Here is a 21,617-nt window from a genome sequence, read left to right as displayed (position 1 = left end):
AAGATTAAGGCCTCAGTTAAGTTAGCATCCCCTTTCAAACGACAAGAAGATCTTCCACTTCACTTTCACCTCACTCCTCATCAAGGAGGCAAAATAAAATGACTGAGGGTCATGGGAATTGGGATGGATTTAAAGCTCTGGTGTATTTTGTCTCCTCCTAGTGGTCAGAAGGTGAATATTCCCACACATGATGGTTCATGGACTCTCACATCTGATGAAAGAAATTACAGTTATAGATTTTAAAACAATGCTTTTGTATGTAGTTTTTTTAACTATATATGTGTATATAAAAACTTACTTTAAGTAAAGCATAAATTAGATCCAGCTGGGCCTTATTAGCTTTTCATGAATCAAACTGTACTTAGTGAAATTTAAAACAGGGAATCATCAGTGTAAAATACCATTAACCCATTAATCATGCCTTTCATTGCAAAACATAATAGAAAGTAAAAAATAAAAAAATTACCTAAGTGCAGACCATGCTACAGAAATCAGTTGTGCTTTGGAAAACACATGCAATTTCCACCATTGCTTTTCAAGATTCATCAAAATGTTCAACTACAATCTTCCAGAATGTTTAATTTCCTCTCTGCAAGGGGAATATAAGGGGTCATTTAAACACCCCTTTCTTTTGTATAAAAATTGTGCTTTATCCCATGCTCCCTGGAGAGGCTAAAAGCAGATTTCTTTCCTATGACATGGAAAGTCCACGACATCATTCCAATTACTAGTGGGATATTCCACTCCTAGCCAGCAGGAGGAGGCAAAGAGCACCCCAGCAAAGCTGTTAAAGGGACACTGAACCCAATTTTTTTATTTAGTGATTCAGATAGAGCATGCAATTTTTAGCAACTTTCTAATTTCATCCTATTATACATTTTTCTTCGTTCTCTTCCTATCTTTATTTGAAGAAGGCGTCTAAGCTATTTTTTGGGGGTCAGAACTCTGGACAGCACTTGTTTATTGGTGGGTGAATTTATTCACCAGTCAGCAAGAACCCAGGTTGTTCATCAAAAATGGGCCGGCTTTTAAACTTACATTCTTGCATTTCAAATAAAGATGCCAAGAAAATGAAGATAATTTGATAATATAAGTAAACTAGAAAGTTGCTTAAAATTGCATGCTCTATCTGAATTAGGAAAGAAAAAATTTTGGGTTCAGTGTCCCTTTAAGTGTAACATCCCTTAACCATAATCCCCAGTCATTCTCTTTGCCTCTGTCAATGGAGGTTGTGCGAAGTTGGTGTCTGAAGATATGTTGTCCTTTTATTGGTATTTTTCCCTGCAAGCAAGGATTGGGGTCTAGCTGTGTCCACGTCAATCTCTTGAGTAAGAAGTAGTGGTGGTTTTTAGCAGTTCGAAGGCGGTGAGGTAGTCCTTACTTTACTTCTAACAAGTTTGCTACCCCTTTGTAGAAAGCCAGGGTTGGTGACTCTGCTCTCTCTCTTACTACAGGTCCATGACAGGGAGCGCAGTAGCTGTCACACCTATGTAGCTGCTTTATGCCCTGCAGCCGGATCCACAGGTAAGTGACTTTTCCTTTCTAGGTTAGAAAGGACAGCACTTCAGAGGTTAATCCTCTAGTGGATCTTATTATGGGACATAGTTACCCTATTGTCTTTGGGGTACAGTGTTAGGGCAGTTTCTTATTGGGGGTCACAGATCCTAAGATATATTTATAGTTGGAACTTTATAGTATGAGGACAGATGAGCGACTTAAGGGGTTAACTACCTAATTCTTGGCAGAGCGTATGGCTTATCGTTCCTTGAAGTGTATTGGAACTTACATGGGAGCCAAATTTTATGCATACTGGATTTAACAATTTAATTCAGCACAGGGAGCTAATGGCTTTTAAAACTTATGCAGCCATTTGTTATTTTGCGCTCTGATGTGTGGTGCAGTTTTCTTTTCCGGGCTGCTCACGTGTCCTCCTCACTTCCAGTTTTACAGAGCAGACCTTTGTGAGCTCAGAGAGTCGGATTGAAGGCTGAGGAGAGGTGTCGGCTTAGTTATTTGCCGAACAGAGTAACTTCAGTGGCAAATTGTTTAGCTGAAACAGTTCGCTGCTTCTTCTGCTTACTAGTGGGATTTTCGTCTGATAGGAGCTTCAGATAGTTTGTCTGAAGTTAACTTTCATATGTATTTCAACCTTGTTACTTACTAATTTTCACAATATAAGAAAGAAAAAAATATTTTGAATTTTTTATTTTGGTTCATCGTTCTGGTTATTGCTAGTGGGACCTGTCCTTTTGAGTTATGGACTCAGAACAGGATCAGCCTATCTCTCTAGATAAGTGTTTACTATGCTTAGAGAATCAGATTGCTCCACCAATGCAGTTGTGTTCCTCATGTAAAGCAAAAACATAAAATTTAAATAAAAAATTCTCCCTTCTGAGTCAAGTGTCTCAGGATTTTGCTGTGTGTGACATGCAGCTTTCTCCTCAAACGTACCAAGTCTTAGTTGTGTCTCATACTGTGCCTTCTGTGTCCTCTCAACCACCTGGGAGTGATCATTTACCTGGGGATTTCGCTGCTAAGGATTCATCTGCGTTCCCTTCCTCGGGTAAGCGTAAGAGGAAATCTAAACATTTGCCTGCTACTAAGGTTAACCAGTATTTCTCATTTGTCTGATGAGGAAAATTCTTCAGTAGCTTCTAAAGGTGAAATCTCAGACTGACACTTTAGCAGAAAAATCTTCAGAATCTGAAGAAGTAAAATTTTAGATTTAAGCTTGAACCCCTCCGATAACTACTGAAGGAGGTTTTAGCTACTTTAGACGACTCTGAACCTTCGGTTTCTGTCAATCCTACTAAGTCTTCTAAACTGGATAGAGTTTATGATTCTCCATCTTCTGAGGAAGTTTTTCCTGTTCCAAGGAAGATGTCTGAAATTAGAGCTCAGGAATAGGATAAACCAGGGGTTCCTTTTTCCCCTTCTCCTGTCTTTTAAAAGATGTTTCCTGTTGCTGACTCTTCATGACTCACGGCACACTGTTCCTTAGGTAGAAGGAGCTATTTTTACTCTTGCTAAGAGAACTACTATTCCTATTGAGGATAGTTGCTCTTTTAAGGTTCCAATGGATAAGAAGCTAGAGGCTTACTTGAAAAAGATGTACATCCATCAAGGATTACAGTGGCAACCTACAGCAAGTATTGCCACGGTTGCGGGTGCAGCATCTTATTGGTGCAAAGCCTTGTCTGATCTTATTTCTGAGAAAACTATGGTAGAAGAGATCCAGGATAGGATCAAAGCTCTTAAATTGGCCAATACCATTATATGTGATGCCAATATGCAAATGATTAGACTTGAAGCTATGATTTCTAGCTTCCCTGTGCTAGCCCGCAGAGCTGTGGTTAAAATCTTGGTCAGCTGTTTCTTCAAAGGCAAAGCTTTTAGCTTTACCTTATAAGGGTAAAACCCTGTTTGGACCTGGTCTGGCAGAAATAATTTCAGAGATTACAGGTGGAAAGGGATCTTTCCTACCTCAGGGGGAAAAAAAATATACCTAGGGGTTGACAATCTTCTAATTTTCGTTTCTTTCATAGTCCTCTTGGAATAAAACCAGCCCTGGAACAAGGGGAAAAAAAAAAAAAAAAGCCCTCCGCTGACTCTAAATCAGCATGAAGGGCCCGCCCCTGATCCGATTAAGGATCAGGTGGGGGGCAGACTTTCTCTTTTCAAACAGGCCTGGATTCGCGATGCCCCAGATCCATGGGCTGTGGACATAGTATCGCAGGGTTACAAGATAGGATTCAAGTCTTGCCCTCCAAGGGGCAAATTTCACCTGTCAAGATTATCTTCAAACCAGGTAAAGAGGGAGGCCTTCTTAAATTGCGTAAAGGACCTATCCTCCCTGGGGAGTTATTGTACTAGTCCCTCTAAAGTAACGAGGTCTAGGATTCTATTCAAATCTATTTGTGGTTCCCAAAAAAGAGGGAACTTTTCGTCCCATCCTAGATTTAAAGTATCTCAACAAGTTCCTCTGGGTCCCGTCCTTCAAGATGGAAACTATTCGTTCCATTCATCCATTGGTCCAGGAAGGTCAGTTCATGACGACCATAGACCTGAAGGACACGTACTTACATGTTCCCATTCACAGGGATTATCACCAGTTTCTAAGATTTGCCTTTCTGGACAAGCATTTCCAGTTTATTGCTCTTCCATTTGGTCTTGCCACGGCTCCAAGAATATTCACAAAGGTCCTGGGAACACTTTTGGCAGTAATCAGATCCCAGGGAATTGCAGTGGCACCTTATCTAGGCAACATCTATATTCAGGCATCATCTTTTCAACTTGCAAAATCTCATACAGAGATGACATTGTCTTTTCTACGTTCCTACGGGTGGAAAGTGAATCAGGAAAAAAGAGTTCTCTAGTTCAGTCTACAAGAGTGTGTTTTCTAGGAACAATCAGACTCCTTGTCCATGAAGATTTTCCTGATGGATGTCCCAAAATCCAAACTTCTTGCTGCTTACCTTTCTCTCCAGTCTGCCTTTCATCCAATTATTGGCTCAATGCATGGAGGTGATTGGTCTGATGGTGGCTTCCATGGATATCATTCCTTTTGCTCGATTCCATCTACGACCGCTGCAGCTTTGCACACCCCATCAATGGAATGGAGACCATTCAGATTTATTGCAGAGGATAAATCTGGACCCCCTAACAAGATAATCTCTCTTGTGGTGAATTTCACAGTGACATCCGTCTCAGGGCACATGCTTCCTGAGGCCTTCCCGAGTCATTTTAACTACGGGTGCTAGCCTATCAGGCTGGGGAGGTGTTTGGGGTTGTCTAAAGGCTCAGGGCCTGTGGTCTCGGGAATAGTCTTCTCTGCCCATGAACATCTTGGAGTTGAGAGCAATCTTTAATGCCTTGACAGCATGGCCTCCATTATCTTTATCAGATTCCAGTCGGACAACATTACCTCAGTGGCTTACATCAACCACCAGGGAGGAACTCTGAGTTCCTTGGCCATGAAGGGTCTCGCATTCTACAGTGGGCGGAAGCTCACAATTGTCTTCTATCTGCCATCCGCATTCCTTGAGTGGACAATTGGGAAGTAGATTTCCTGAGCAGACAGACTTTTCATCCCAGGGAGAGGGCTCTCCATCCGGAAGTGTTCTCTCAGATAACCCTCAAGTGGGGGATTCCAGAGTTGGATCTGATGGCGTCCCGCCAAAATGCCAAGGTTCCAAAATACAGTTCAAGGTCAAGAGATCCAAAGGCCGTTCTGATAGATGCCCTAGCGGTTCCTTGGGTTTTCTCTCTAGCATACCTGTTTCCTCTGTTTGCTCTCCTTCCACAAGTCATTGCTCGTATGAAACAGGACAGAGCATCTGTAAATTCTAATAGCTCCTGCTTGGACTCACAGGATCTTGTTAGCGGATCTAGTAAGGATGAGATCTTTACCTCCTTGGAGATTACCTCTGAGGAAGGATCTTCTAAATCAGGGTCCTTTCCTCCATCCAAATCTGGATTCTCTGAAGCTGACTGCTTGGAGATTGAACGCTTAGTTCTGTCTAGACGTTTTTCTGAAGTGGTCATTGATACTATGCTTCAGGCTCGCAAACCTGTACTCGAAAGATTTACCATAAGGTATGGCGTAAATATCTTTATTGGTGCAAATCTAAGGGTTTCTCCTGGAACCAGGTGAGGATTACTCATATTTTATCTTTTCTTCAGGATAACCTGGAGAAAGGTTTGTCATTCAGTACCCTGAAAGGTCAGATTTCTGCATTATCTATCCTTTCGCACAAACGTCTGGCAGACTTACCTGATGTTCAAACTTTTGTACAGGCCCTGGTCAGAATCAGGCCTGTGTTTAAACCTGTTGCTCCTCCTTGGAGCCTTAATCTAGTTATTAAAGCTTTGAAGCAGGCTCCGTTTGAGCTGATGCATGCGGATATAAAATTGTTATCTTGGAAGGTTTTGTTCCTACTTGCTATTTCTTCTGCTCGCAGAGTTACTGAGCTTTCAGCTCTGCAGTGTGATTCCCCGTACCTTATTTTTCATGCAGATAAGGCGGTCCTTCGTACTAAATTGGGTTTTCTCCCTAAGGTGGTGTCGGATCGAAACTATCAGGAAATTGTTGTTCCTTCTTTTTGTCCTAATCCTTCTTCTCATAAGGAACATCTTTTGCATAACTTGGATGTAGTGCACGCTCTAAAATTTTAATTACAAGCTACTAAAGGCAATCTTCTGCCCTGTTTGTTGTTTTCTCTGGAAAGCGTAAGGGTCAGAAGGCCACTTCTACTTCTCTGTCTCTCTGGTTGAGTAGTTGGAGTCGTTTGGCTTATGAGACTGCTGGACAGCAGCCTCCTGAGAGAATAACGGCTTATTCCACTAGGGCTGTCTCCTCTTCTTGGGCTTTCAAAAATGAAGCTTCTGTGGAACAGATTCGCAAGGCGGCAACATGGTTCTCTCTGCATACTTTTTCCAAATTCTACAAATTTGATACTTTTCCCTGAGGCTTCTTTTGGGAGAAATGTCCTTCAAGCGGTGGTGCCTTCTGTTTAGGTCCTCCTGCCTTTTTCTCCTTTCCTGTGTCCTCTAGATTGGGTATTGGTTCCCACTAGTAATTGACTCTCTGGTTGGGTATTGGTTCCCACTAGTTGTGGACTCTCCATGTCCGGAAAGAAAGAAATTTATCAGGTAAGCATAAATTTTGTTTTTCCAACTTGCAATATTGAAAATCAAATAGCTATTTAAACAATTTGTAGCATTTGGAAAACCTAAGTTATAGATTTTGCATTTTGGCCTCACTAGGGAGAGTGGGGCAAAGAACAATTTGTATACAAAAGCAAAGTGATGTTTAATGTTTATTTAAGACATTACACTCTTATTCTGTAGATATTGTTGACTCAGTGCTGCTACTACTAGAAAATACAAAACATCATGCTCTGGAATCTCCTTAAGTAAACAGGCAAAACTTTAATCAGGCACTTCTGACAGACAATGGAAAGGATATAACCAATGCCATAGGAAATAGCATGCACAAATGCAAAACATGCTGAAGAGAGGAAAAGCAGGGGCACCACTTAGAGGGTTTTACTCACACGGCGCATTTCTGTTAAGTTTGGGATTTCGTTTCCTATGGGGGTCATATAACCAGACAGGGTCTGGAGACGAAGAATCCAGGGAGAAGGAAAAGCCACAAATGGAACAAAGTATATACATATTACTAGAAGTAAAGCAAGAACCCCCCACTAGCCTAGATTTTAAAGTATGAAAATATGCATTTTAAATTCAAATATGGTCTGTTGAATTCCAATAGCCAGGCAACCAGGACTCCTAAACTTTGTCTTCTAAATTTTGTAAGTAGAATTTTTTTGGTATGTGCAAAAATGCATTTTCGTTATGCATTTGCAAAACAAGTACGACATTTTAACTTAATCTGTCAGCAATTTGTTCATTAAATTTACAGTCAACTCAAAACGAACTTTCATGATTTAGATAGGGCATGCAATTTTAAACAACTTATAATGCAAAGATGAGAAAAGCAGCGCTCCTCAAAGAAGGAGCCAAAGCCTATATAAATGAATAATGTCTTTATAAATATCTTATGTGGATGAATAAGTTCTGTATACGGCAGTCTGGTTAGAAGTTAACAAAAATGTATTATATATACATACATATACACACACACACACACACATATATATATATACATACAATATTTTTGTTAACTTCTAACCAGAAATTATTCACCCACAGATATTTATAGAGACATTATTCCTTTATATAGGCTTTGGCTCCTTCTTTGAGAAGCGCTGCTTTTCCTTGTCTTTGCATTATAATCCCTTTTTGGAGCTGTTGAGAGACAACAGAGGAAGCAGGTTGCTTATAAAAGCAGCGCAAATACACTCTCTCCAAAATTTTAAACAACTTTCCAATGTACTTTTATCATCAAATTTGCTTTGTTCTCTTGGTATAATTTGTTAAAAGCTAAACCAAGTTAGGCTCATATTCTAATTTCTAAGGCCGTCTCTTATCTCATTGCATGTTGACAGTTTTCACAGGTAGAAAATACTAGTTCATGTGTGTCATATAGATAACATTGTGCTAACTCCCAATCAGCACTGATTGGCTAAAATGCAAGTCTGTAAAAAGAACTGAAATAAGGAGCAGTCTTTAGAGGCTTAGATACAAGGTAGTCACAGATGTGTCTTTGTTGATTATGCAAAACTGGGGAATAGGTAATAAAAGGGATTATCTATCTTTTTAAACAATACAAAATCTGGAGTAGACTGTCCACATAACTTAAAAGAAAATTACAATAAGTTAATTATTTTGTTTAGATAATGAAGTAAATCTGTTAAGTTCATGAATTAAATTTGTTTATCTAATGAATGAATTCATTGGTTATTTGTTTTGTTAATCAATAATGAAAATTCTTTTTTGCACTTCTAGTAATTTTATATTAAATCACTGCCCAGCTTGTAAGTCTTGTATGAAAGTCAATACCTAAATGAAAGGGGACTGGTATCTCGATACTACTTTCAATTGAATTTGCCACTATTCCAAAAACATAATTTATGCTTATCAGATAAATTCCTTTCCATCCGGATAGGGAGAGTCCACGGCTTCATTCCTTACTGTTGGGAAATACAACACCAGGCCACCAGGAGGAGGCAAAGACACCCCAGCCAAAGGCTTAAATATCCCTCATTACCCCAGTCATTCTGCCGTGGGAACAAGGAAAAGTAGGAGAAACATTAGGGTATAAATGGAGCCAGAAGAATAAAATAAACAACAGGGGACCGCCCATAGACAAGAAAAAACGGTCTGGGGCCGTGGACTCTCCCTATCCGGAAGGAAAAGAATTTATCTGGTAAACATAAATTATGTTTTGCTTCCCAAGATAGGGAGAGTCCACGGCTTCATTCCTTACTGTTGGGAAAACTATACCCAAGCTCCAGAGGACATTGAATGAATAACGGGAGGGAACAAAAAGGAAGAGGTGGACCCTATTCTGAGGGCACCACAGCCTGCAAAACTTTTCTCCCGAAAGCTGCTTAAGCCGAAGCAAAAACATCAAACTTGTAAAATTTTGAAAAAAATAAGTAATGAGGACCAGGTAGCCGTCTTACAAATCTGATCCATAGAGTCTAAGTGGATGACACTCCTTAACCAAAAAAACATAATTTATGTAAGAACTTACCTGATAAATTAATTTCTTTCATATTGGCAAGAGTCTATGAGCTAGTGACGTATGGGATATACAATCCTACCAGGAGGGGCAAAGTTTCCCAAACCTCAAAATGCCTATAAATACACCCCTCACCACACCCACAATTTAGTTTAACGAATAGCCAAGTAGTGGGGTGATAAAGAAAGGAGTAAAAAGCATCAACAAAGGAATTTGGAAATAATTGTGCTTTATACAAAAGAATTATAACCACCATAAAAAAGGGTGGGCCTCATGCACGACTCTTGCCAATATGAACTAATTGAATTTATCAGGTAAGTTCTTACATAAATTATGTTTTCTTTCATGTAATTGACAAAAGTCCATGAGCTAGTGACGTAAGGGATAGAAATACCCAAGATGTGGGAGACCACAGAAGAGTCACTAGAAAGGGAGGGATAAAATAAAAACAGGTACTTCTGCTGAAAAAAATTAAATCCAAAAAAAAAAAAAAAAAACTTCCTATAAATTTCAAGAAAAAAACTTAAATCATAAGCAGAAGAATCAAACTGAAACAGCTGCCTGAATAACTTTTCTACCAAAGACTGCTTCAGAAGAAGCAAATACATCAAAATGGTAAAATTTAGTAAATGTATGCAAAGAAGACCAAGTTGCTGCTTTGCAAATATGATCAACCGAAGCTTCATTCTTAAAAGCCCAAGAAGTGGCGACTGATCTAGTAGAATGAGCTGTAATTCTCTGATGCGGAGACTGTCTCGCCTCTAAATAAGCCTGTGAATCAAAAGCTTTAACCAAGATGCCAAAGAAATGGCAGAGGCTTTCTGACCTCTCCTAGGACAAGAAAAAACAACAAATAGACAAACAGGCCCATTTATCAAGCTCCGTATGGAGCTTGAAGGGCCGTGTTTCTGGCGAGTCTTCAGACTCGCCAGAAACACAAGTTATGAAGCAGCGATCTAAAGACCGCTGCTTCATAACCCTGTCCGCCTGCTCTGAGCAGGCGGACAGGAACCGCCGGAAATCAACCCGATCGAATACGATCGGGTTGATTGACAGCTCCCTGCTGGCGGCCGATTGGCCGCGAGTCAGCAGGGGGCGGCGTTGCACCAGCAGCTCTTGTGAGCTGCTGGTGCAATGTTAAATGTGGAGAGCGTATTGCTCTCCGCATTTAGCGAGGTCTTGCGGACCTGATCCGCAGTGTCGGATCAGGTCCGCAAGCCCTTTGATAAATGGGCCCCTAGAAGTCTTCCTGAAATCTTTAGTAGCTTCAACATAATATTTCAAAGCTCTTACAACATACAAAGAATGTAGAGATCATTCAAGAGTATTCTTGGGATTAGGACACAAGGAAGGAACAACAATTTCCCTACTAATGTTGTTAGAATTCACAACCTTAGGAAGAAATTTAAACAAAGTCCACAAAACAGCCTTATCCTGAGTAGTTTAATATCCAAAGAATGCATAGGCTCAAAAGGAGGAGCCTGCAAAGCCTTCAAAACCAAATTAAGACTCCAAGGAGGAGAGATTGATTTAATAACAGGCTTGATACGAACCAAAGCCTGAACAAAACAGTGAATATCAGGAAGTTTAGCAATCTTTCTGTGAAATAAAACAGAAAGAGCAGAGATTTGTCCCTTTAAAGTACTTGCAGACAAACCTTTATCCAAACCATCCTGAATAAACTGTAAAATTCTAGGAATTCTAAATGAATGCCAAGAGAATTTATGAGAAAAACATAGGTTTTCCAAACCCGATAAATTTTTCTTGAAACAGACTTACAAGCCTGTAGCATAGTATTAATCACTGAGTCAGAAAAACCTCTATGACTAAGCACTAAGTGTTCAATTTTCATACCTTCAAATTTAACTATTTGAGATCCTGATGGAAAAACAGCCCTTGAGAAAGAAGGTCTGGCTTTAAAGGAAGTGGCCAAGGTTGGCAACTAGACATCCGGACAAGATCTGCATACCAAAACCTGTGAAGCCATGCTGGTGCTATCAGAAACACATGCGATTGTTCCAATATGATCTTGGAGATCACCCTTGGAAGAAGAACTAGAGGTGTAAAAATGTATGCCGGTTGGTAAAACCAAGGAACTGCTAACACATCCACCATCTCTGCCTGAGGATCCCTGGACCTGGACAGGTACATGGTAAGCTTCTTGTTTAGATGGGAAGCCATCAGATCCGTTTCGGGGAGACCCCACATCTGTACAATCTGACAAAATACATCTGGATGGAGAGACCACTCCCCTGGATGTAAAGACCGACGACTGAGATAATCCGCTTCCCAATTGTCTACACCTGGAATAAGTATCGCAGAAATTAGAGAGGAGTTGGATTCTGCCCAAGACTTCTTTCATCGCTAAAGGACTGCGAGTCCCCCCGTGATGATTGACATACAATATGCCACAGTTGTGATATTGTCTGTCTGGAAACAAAAGAATAATTCTCTCTTTAATAGTGGTCAAGCCTGGAGAGCCCTGAAAATAGCAGAGAGTTCTAAAATATTGATTGGTAACCTCACCAACAGCTCCCCAGCCTGTGAGACTTGCATCTGTTGAAATCACAGTCCAGGCAGGACAAACAAATAATCGGATGATGGACTAACCACCAGGACAGAGAGAGTTGAATGTTGGGATTTAAGTACATAAAATGTGATATCCGAGTATAATCCCTGCACCATTGATTCAGCATGCAAAGCTGCAGAGGTCTCATCTGAAAATGAGCAAAGGGGATTGCGTCCGATGCTGCAGTCATGAGACCTAAAACTTCCATGCACATAGCGACTGAAGGGAATGATCGAGACTGAAGGTTTCGACAGGCAGAAACCAATTTAATTTGTCTCGTCTGTTAAAGACAAAGTCATGGACACTGAATCTATCTGGAAACCTAAAAAGGTGACCCTTGTCTGAGGAATCAAGGAACTCTTTGTTAAATTGATCATCCAACCATGTCTTTGAAAAAAACAAAAAAAGTTAATTTGTGTGAAATTCTGCTAAATGTAAAGATTGAGCCATTACCAAGAAATCGTCCAAACAAGGAAACACCGCAATAACCTGCTCTCTTATTACAGATAGAAGGGCACCGAGAACCTTTGAAAAGATTCTTGGAGCTGTTGCTAAGCCAAATGGAAGAGCAACAAACTGGTAATGCTTGTCTAGAAAACAAAATCTCAGAAACCGATAGTGGTCTGGATGAATCGGAATATGAAGACATGCATCCTGTAAGTCTATAGAGGACATGTAATGACCTTGCTGAACAAATGGCAGAATAGTCCTTATAGTCACCATCTTGAAAGTTGGGACTCTTACAAAATGATTCAAAAACTTCAGATCCAAAACTTGTCTGAAAGAATTTTCCTTCTTCGGGACAATAAATAGATTTGAATAAAAACCCAGACCCTTTTCCAGAATTGGAACTGGTAAAATCACTCCTGAAAGCTCTAGATCTGAAACACATTTCAGAAAAGCCTGAGCTTTCACAGGATTTGTTGGAACGTGAGAGAGAAAAATCTTCTCACAGGAGGTCTTATTCTGAAACCTATTCGATACCACTGGGAGACAATATTCTGAATCCAATGATTCTGAATGGAACCTACCCAAACGTCTTGAGATAATTTCAATCTGCCTCCCACCAGCAGAACTGGATCGAGGGCCGCACCTTCATGCAGTCTTGGGGGCTGGCTTTGGTTTCTTGTAAGGCTTGGGATTTATTCCAACTCAAAGAAGGCTTCCAATTGGAGCCATAGTCTTTAGGGGAAGGAGCGGTTTTCTGTTCTCTACTCTCACGAAAGGAACAAAACCAATTATAAGATTTGACTTAAGACTTTATCTTGAGGAAAAAAAACTCCCTTCCCCCCAGTAATAGTGGAAATAATTGAATCCAACTGGGAACCAAACAAATTATTACCCTGGAATGAAAGAGATAGTAACCTAGATTTAGATACATGTCAGCTTTTCATGATTTGAGCTATAAAGCTCTTCTAGCTAAAATAGCTAAAGACATAGATTTAACATTTATCTTGATAATATCAAAAATAGCATCACAGATAAAATGATTAGCATGTTGAAGCAAACGAGCAATGCTATGCAAATCAGAGTCTTTTTCCCATTGTGCTAAGCTATCCAACCAAAAGGTTGATGCAACATCAGCCATAAAAAGGGCAGGTCTGAGCATATAGCCAGAATGCAAATAAGCTTTCCTTAGATAAGATTCAATCTTCCTATCTAAAGGATTCTTAAAAGAGGTACTATCTTCCATAGGAATAGTAGTACGTTTAGCAAGAGTAGAAATAGCCCCATCAACCTTAGGGACTTTTTCCCAAAACTCTAATTTAGCCACTGGAAAATTATACAACTTTTTAAACCTTGAAGAAGGAACAAAAGAAGTACCAGGCTTAGACCATTTCTTAGCAATCACATCAGAAATGGCATCAGGAACAGGAAAAACCTCAGGAGTAGTCACAGGAGGTTTATAAACCGAATTTAAAGGTTTACTGGATTTATTATCAAGAGGACCAGACTCCTCAATATCCAAAGTTCTTAACACTTCTTTAAAACAAAGAACGAATATACTCAATCTTAAAAAGATAAGATGATTTATCAGTGTCAATGTCTGAAGTAGGATCTTCTGAATCAGAGAGAGCCTCATCAGGGGAGGATATATCAGTATGTTGCCGGTCATTACAAATTTCATCAAAATTATGAGACGTTTTAAAAGACCTTTTACGTTTATTTAAAGGCGGTATAGCAGCCAAAGCCTTCTGTATCGCATTAGAAATAACATTTTTCATATCAACAGGAATATCATGTACTTTAGATGTTGAAGGAACAACAGATACTGTACTAGCACTAATAGAAACCTTTTCTGCATTCAAAAGCTTATCATGACGACTGTTAAATACTACAGCTGGAGATATAATCTCCACAAGCTTACAACAGATACACTTAGCTTTGGTAGAACTGTGTTCAGGCAGCATGGTTCCTACAGCATCTTCTGAGACAGGATCAGATTGAGACATCTTGTAAAATGTAGAAAAAGAAAATTAAACAGAAATATCTTATTTCCATATATAGCAGTTTACGGAATGGGAAAAAATGCAAATGCTTAAAATTGGCAAAAAAAAAGCAAATAGCATAGCCCTAAGAGCCTAAAGAAGGCAAGGAGCATATAGGAAGTGAGATAAAATAAAACTAAATATTTTTTGGCGCCAAGTATGACGCACAACGCAAAAGGAAGTTGAGAAATTTTTTGGCGCCAACAAACATCCAGAAATGACGCAACTCGCGTCATAACACAATTTTGCACCAAACAACCTAGCGTCAAGCAGGAAATGACGAACTTGCACCATGACAGACGCACATTCGAGCCAAAAAAATGACGCAATAAATAACAGCATTTTGCGCCCTTGCAAGCCTAATTTGCCCGCAAGTTTTCCAAGAAAAAACAAGTCAAATTGAAAAAAAAAACCTATACCCCAGGTAAGAAACTTCCTAAACATAATTCCCATAACGAAACTGCTGGACTGCAAAGGGAAATACACATAGACCTGACTCATGGCAAATATAAGTAAAATACATATATTTAAAACTTTATATTAATACATAAAGTGCCAAACCATAGGTGAGAGTGTCTTAAAATAATGATATATACTTACCGAAAGACACCCATCCATCATATAGCAGATAGCCAAAACAGTACTGAAAGCTATCAGCAGAGGTAATGGTATATAAGAGTACATCGTCGATCTGAAAAGGGAGGTAGGAGATGAACCCTTGAAAAGATTTCCTGCAAGGAAAACCATAAAATCAGACAGGCGATACTCTCTTCACATCCCTCTGACAAACACTGTACTCTGAGAGGACATGGGCTTCAGAATGCTTAGAAGCGCTTATCACAGAAGAAATCATAAAAATCAAGCACAAACTTACTTCACCACCTCCTTAGGAGGGAAAGTTTGTAAAACTGAATTGTGGGTGTGGTGAGGGGTGTATTTATAGGCATTTTGAGGTTTGGGAAACTTTGCCTCTCCTGGTAGGATTGTATATCCCATACATCACTAGCTCATGGACTCTTGCCAATTACATGAAAGAAATCAGATAAGGGGGCTCACATTGCAAAGCAGAGATCTCAAACTCTGCGCGCAGAGGCAATAGCCAATAAAAAGATAACCTTCCAAGATAATTTAATGTCAACGGAATGCGGTCTGATCCTAATCAGAGCCTTAACAAAGGACTGCACATCTGGAAGCTCAGCCAGTCTCTTGTGCAATAAAACCGACATGGTCGAAACCTGTCCCCTCAGGGAAATAACAGAAAGGCCCTTCTCCAGCCCATCTTGGAGAAAAGATAAGATCCTGGCAACCTTAACTCTGTGCCAGGAAAAACCACGCTCTTCACACCAGAATAAGTAGGTCCTCCACACCTTGTGGTAGATACGCCGAGTACCTGGTTTACAAGCTTGATCAAAGACACTCTCAGAGAAACCTCTCTTGGCTCAGACTAAGCATTCAATCTCCATGCAGTCAGCCTCAGAGAATCTAGATTTTGATGAACAAATGGACCAGTTCTCTGCGACAAGGTAACTTCCACAGAGGAGATGAGGACATCCCCACTAGATTCGCGAACCACGTCCTTCGCAGCCACGATGGAGCAATTAGGATTACTGATACCCGCTCCTGCTTGATGCGGGCTACCACTCGAGAAAGAAGCGGAAATGGAGGAAAAAGATATAAGTTTGAACCTCCAGGGCACTGCTAGTGCATCTATTAGATCCGCTTGGGGATCCCTCGACCTCGAACCGTACCTGGGTAGCTTGGTATTGAGACGGGATGCCATGAGATCTATCTCCGGCATCCCCCACTTGCTGCATATCTCTGCAAACACCTCAGGATGGAGAGCCCATTCCCCTAGATGGAAGGATTGCCTGCTGAGAAAATCTGCCTCCTAGTTGTCCACACCCGTAATGTGGATCTCCGCCCACTCCAGAATCCAAAATACTTCCCTCATTGCTAGGGAGCTTCTCGTTCCCTCCATGGTGGTTGATGTAAGCCACCATGGTTATATTGTCTGATTGGAATCTTCTGGGAGGAACCCAGAAGGGGCCAAGCCTTCAGCGCATAGAAGATTGCCCGAAGTTCCAGAATGTTAATCGGAAGGGAGCATTCCTCCTGAGTCCACAGGCCCTGTGCCTTCTTGGAACCCCAAACAGCTCCCCATCCTGATAGACTTGTGTCCGTAGTCACAATCTCCCAGGATGGTTTTAAGAAGGATGTCCCTCGGGACAGATGATCTGGACAGAGCCACCAAAAGAGCTATTCTCTCGACTGGTTGTCCAGAGAAATCTGTTGAGACCGATCCGAATGATCGCTGTTCCACTGCCATAGCATGCACAGTTGTAAAGGTCTGAGACAGAACCTGGCAAAAGGAATGATGTCCATGCAGGACACCATGAGACCAATAACCTCCATACACTGAGCCACAGAGGGACTCAAGGAAGTCCGGAGGGCAAGACATGCCGAAGTTAGCTTGCAACGTCTCTGGTCTGTTAGAAATATCCTTATGAATATGGAGTCTATTATAGTACCCAGGAATTCTATTCTGGTACTTGGGATAAGAGAACGCTTTTCCAGGCTTATCTTCGATCTATGTGATCGAAGAAGACTGAGAAGGGACTCCAAGAATTCTTCCACAAGACCAAAGGATGGTGCTTGCACCAGAATATTGTCCAAGTATGGGGCTACTGCAATACCCTGAGTTCTGGCAATGGCTAGAACCTTCGTAAAGATTCTTGGAGCAGTAGCTAGGCCAAACGGAAGGGCAAGGAAGTGCTGGTCTCAGGAATGCAAACCTCAGGAACTGAAAGTGTTCCCTGTGGATTTGAACATGAAGGTAAGCATCCTTCAGATCTATAATTGTCATAAACTGACCTTCCTGAATTAAAAGAAGGATGAACCTTATCGTCTCCATCTTGAAGGGACACTGAGAAATTTGTTTAAACACTATCGGTCCAGAATTAGGGCAGAAAGTTCCCTCTCTTTTTTGGGACCACGAAAAGGTTTGAATAAAACCCCAAACCTCTTTCTTAGACAGGCACCAGGACAACCACCCCTAAGGGTGCAAGAAGAAGCAATCTGCCCCTTGGCGGATGAGATTTGAAGCTTATCTTGTATACCTGAGATACCACCTGCAAGACCCAAAGATCCTGTACGTCCTTGAACCAGGTGTCTGAAAAAGAGACAGTCTGCCCCCTACATGAGCCGATCCCGAATCGGGGAATGCCCCTTCAAGCCAATTTGTTTTCTGCGGGCTTCTTATTCTTGGAGAGGAAAGAAAGACGCTGGGCCCCATAGCATATCCATTAGTTTATTGGAAACAGGCTTTTCATATACAATGAGGTGTGTACATGTGCTTCATCAGAGATAGTGCCCTCATGCTCTGGATCATTATATAGGTAGCTAGAGCCAATGGCTTAATGGGTGTGTGTGTTACTGTTTCTATTATCCACTAAGTGCCCAGAATGACTGCTAAGTCAGCGGCTATAGTATAGTGAGATAGTTAAAGAAAATTTAATTTGAGTCATATATCACTATCATTCTTATTACTGCATCCTATTAAGATCCAAGGGAATGAGGGGGCAAATGTACAGATGATAACAATCTAACATTGTTTTCGAATAAAAAATGTATATGTATATACAATGAGTAAGAGAACTAATGAAATATTTTCAGACTTCTTTCAATACCTATAGTTGCTTCCTCAAAGCACGAATGCTAAATGTTAACTTAATTGTTATAAATTTTAAAAAAATATTTTTCATATTTGATGTTTAGCATGCTCCTAAGTGTGGGACTAATTTACTAACTAGTATATTTAGTTAAGGGATATGTGGAGGGGAGGAAAGAGAGGGGGAATTTTTTGCCAACAACCCCTTTATTTTATACATATAGGATATAATTAATCTATATTCTATATATTTTATGGAATGTAAAAGGGAGTAATCAACTACTTGTATATACAACAAGTGTGAAGATCTACTGAAATTACTCTCTACTCCTTATTCCTAACTATATGGGTCCCTATCTATGTCCTCTAAATGCTAAAATGATGGCTCTCCAAGAGAGAGTATAAATGAATAAAGAAGAATGTAAATCAATGAAGGTGATTTTGAATAGGGGTGGGTTAGATATATTGTTGTGTATGAGAAATGTGTTCTATTCTTATGGTATTCTGCGAGATGTCAAGGATCACTTTGAATTATAGTTAAGTTAGTAATTTTGGAAAAATATTCAATTGGCTACTTCATAATTCTTTAGTGCTTATATTTTATAATTGATAGTTAAATTAGAAAAAGCTCACTTAAGTAAAGATTGTGAATGAGTTGATTGTTGTTTTCTTTACTTAATTTGGTATTTAAATACTTAATGCTCATTCTATGAATAGGTTAACATCATATCTTTTATTCATTCCTTTTGGAGTTCTGGTTTGTAGTGTAAAAATCCAGTATACTTCTCTTCTGAGAAGTTTCTCGGTTCTGTCCCCTCCTAGTGGATCTTTTTCTATATGTTCTATTGCTATAAAGGAGAAATTGAGTAGCCTTTGTTCATGTGAATGAAAATGTTTGGCTACTGGGGTCTTAGGTATTTCTTCCTCTATTGAATTGAGATGTTCTCTAATTCGATCTTTTAGAGGGCGCGTTGTGTTGCCTGTGTATTGTTGTAGACATTGTTTGCATGTGATTAAGTATACGATGAGTGTTGATGTGCAATATTGTATATTTTATTTGTTTGGGAAGAGCTAAACGTTAGACTTTTTTTGGTATATGAGCAACTTTTACATGGGAACCGGCCACATCTATAGTTCCCTGTAATGGATGTTAGCCAATTGGATGTGATATCTATTTTGTTGTGAAATTGGTGACCATGTCTCGAATTGCTGGTGCTCTTTTGGCTACATACTTAATTCGTTTTTATAGTTTGTTCCTTAAAGAGATGTCCCCATTTAATACCTGTAGGTATCTCTTAATAATATTGGAGATGGTACAGAATTGATTACTATATTTGGTTGTAAAATATATCTCTTCTCTTGATGTTGTTTCCCTGTCTCTATTTCTTTGTGTTTTATTTGTGATTGTTTTTTTTTGCTCTTGTTTAGAAGTTTGTCCCTATCCATTCTTGCTACTTGTTGTTTAATGTTAAGTAATGTATTCTTTTCGTATCCTCCTGTTTTTAGTCTTTGTGTCAGTTCTTTTGCTTGCTTGTTATATAGGTATAGAGAAGTGCAGTTTCTCCAAATCCGTAAATACTGACCCTTTGGGATACCCTTACGCATGTGTGGTGCATGGCAAGAATCTGCTCTCAAAATGGTGTTCCTGGATAATATTTTTCTATAAGTGCTTGTTCTTATTTTACCTTCTAGATTATGTTCTAGTGTTAGGTCTAGGTATTCTATTTATGTGTTACTGGATTTAGACGTAAATGTTAAATTGAGTTTGTTATTATTGAAGAATGTTATGACCTCCTCTATAGATAATTCAGTATTATTCCTATGGATTAAAATGAGATCATCTTTAAATCTTCCATATATTACTACTTTGTCCTCAAGGGCCAGATCACCCCCAAATAGATACTGGGTTTCAAAGTATCCCATATATAAATTGGCTTAAGAGGGGGCAAATTTTGTCCTCATCGCCGTGCCACATTTCTGGAGGTAATAATGTCCCTGGAAGACAAAGTAGTTATGGGTAAGGAGAAACCAGTTAATTGTTCCAAAAAAATGAATACATCTCTCAGGGAACCTAGTGTTTCATTTAAGCATAAACTTGAGAACATGTAGGCCTTCCTCATGTGGTATGCCTCAGTATAAGGCTGATACATTGATGGTAAGCCATGTAAAATTATTTTGCCATTCTATTCCTTTAACTAGCTGTATTAAATGTGTGCTGTCCCGTATGTATCCTGGTAAGGATTTCACTATTGGTTGGAGTACATTATCCAGCCAATCACCCACCCTCTCACATAGTGATCATCTGCTAGCCACTATGGGTCTACCTGGTGGAATTATTAGGGTCTTATGAATCTTGGGTACTATGTGGAAGGTGGGGATGGTGGGATTGTCTACTAGACAATAGTCTGCCAGTTCTTTGGTAATGAAACCTTTTTTCAGATGCTGCGTCCAAGAGGTTGTGAAGCTCCTTTCTGTATTTATTTGTGGGGTTGTATGTTAGTTTAGAATATGTTTTGATGTCATTGAGCTGTGTTAGTACCTCTTTCCTGTAGTCAGTTGTATTAAGGACAACTACGGCTCCTCCTTTGTCAGCCAAGGTAACCACTATGTCCTGATTGTCCCTTAGTGATTGTAAAGCTTGCTTCTCTTTACTTGTCAAATTATTTTTATTTTTTTGTGATATATCCTTTGTTTCTTCTAAGGAGGAGTGAAGTTAGTTCTAATTCTATTAAGTTTTGGAACATGTCTATTGAATCACTCCTACTGTGGACTGGGTAAAAATATGATTTTGGATGTGAAAAGGTAGTGTAATGAGGAATGGTATCCTGAGCACTTTCTTCCCTTAAGGTTGTGGCTTGTAGTGAAAGTGTTTAGATCACATAGATCTGTAAACTGGAGTCCCATAGGGCTTGCTTGTGTATTTGTATTATTCCCATGTGGATGAGTGCTGACATGATCAATTCTTGTGTCTTGGAGTGGCATAAAGTGTTTATACAAAGTAATTTTTCTAACACATTAATATCAAGAATTGTTGTGAATAAATTAAAATTTGTGGTGGGTGCAAATGATAAACCTTTATTCAGTAGTGAATTTTGTGAACTCGTGAGAGGTGTGCTTGATAAATTGATAACTGATCCTATTTCATTTGAGTTATCTTTTTGATTCTGCCTGGATAACGTAGTGGTTGATCCTTTTTTGGAGTGCTACTTGTGATGGTTATCTTAACCAGTGTTGACAGTTTTGTTCTCCCTTGTGAGGTGCTTGGGCTATCTGGTTCTTCACTAGATTTAGATGTGTGTGCTTCTGTATCATCTATAGCTGAGGGATACCCTGTGTTATCTGTGTCTATGCTTGAAAAGGTCACTCGTTTGGCATTAGGTGTGTGGTGAAATTTACCCTCTCATTTTTATCTTTGTTCATATTTTTGCCTTGTTTATCAGTCTTTTTTTGTTGTCTATTGGGTTTATTTTTTGCCATGAGTAAACTATATCCAATTTGTAACCCTTAACATCTCTCTGATATTTACTTACTTTTCTCTCGGATAAAGTCGAATCTAGTTCTTGCATAGTTTTGTCTAACTGTTTTATAGTCTGTGTATTTTTTGTTTTTTTTCCCCCAAACAGTTTTAGAATGTCAAGTGTCTCATTAATTTGCACCAACAACGCTTATCTTTCCTCCTTTTTGTGTCTGAGTAGTTGCTTCATTAAAATAATGGAGCAATTAGTCAAATAGAAGAGTTCCCAG

The 21,617-nt window shown here is 39.6% G+C and overlaps 1 protein-coding gene across 1 annotated transcript in view; it reads right to left on the bottom strand.

Moving 5' to 3' along the window:
• EPS15L1 (epidermal growth factor receptor pathway substrate 15 like 1) overlaps positions 1–21,617 on the bottom strand; it is a 732,190-nt gene that overhangs the window by 481,774 nt on the left and 228,799 nt on the right. The window contains exon 12 of the mRNA XM_053700047.1: positions 7,056–7,118. Coding sequence (XP_053556022.1) covers positions 7,056–7,118 — 63 coding nt within the window. The remainder of the gene's footprint in view (positions 1–7,055; positions 7,119–21,617) is intronic.

Source organism: Bombina bombina, chromosome 2 (genome assembly GCF_027579735.1).
Source record: "Bombina bombina isolate aBomBom1 chromosome 2, aBomBom1.pri, whole genome shotgun sequence".
Lineage (NCBI taxonomy): Eukaryota > Metazoa > Chordata > Amphibia > Anura > Bombinatoridae > Bombina > Bombina bombina.
This window is presented reverse-complemented; position numbering and strand designations above follow the sequence as displayed.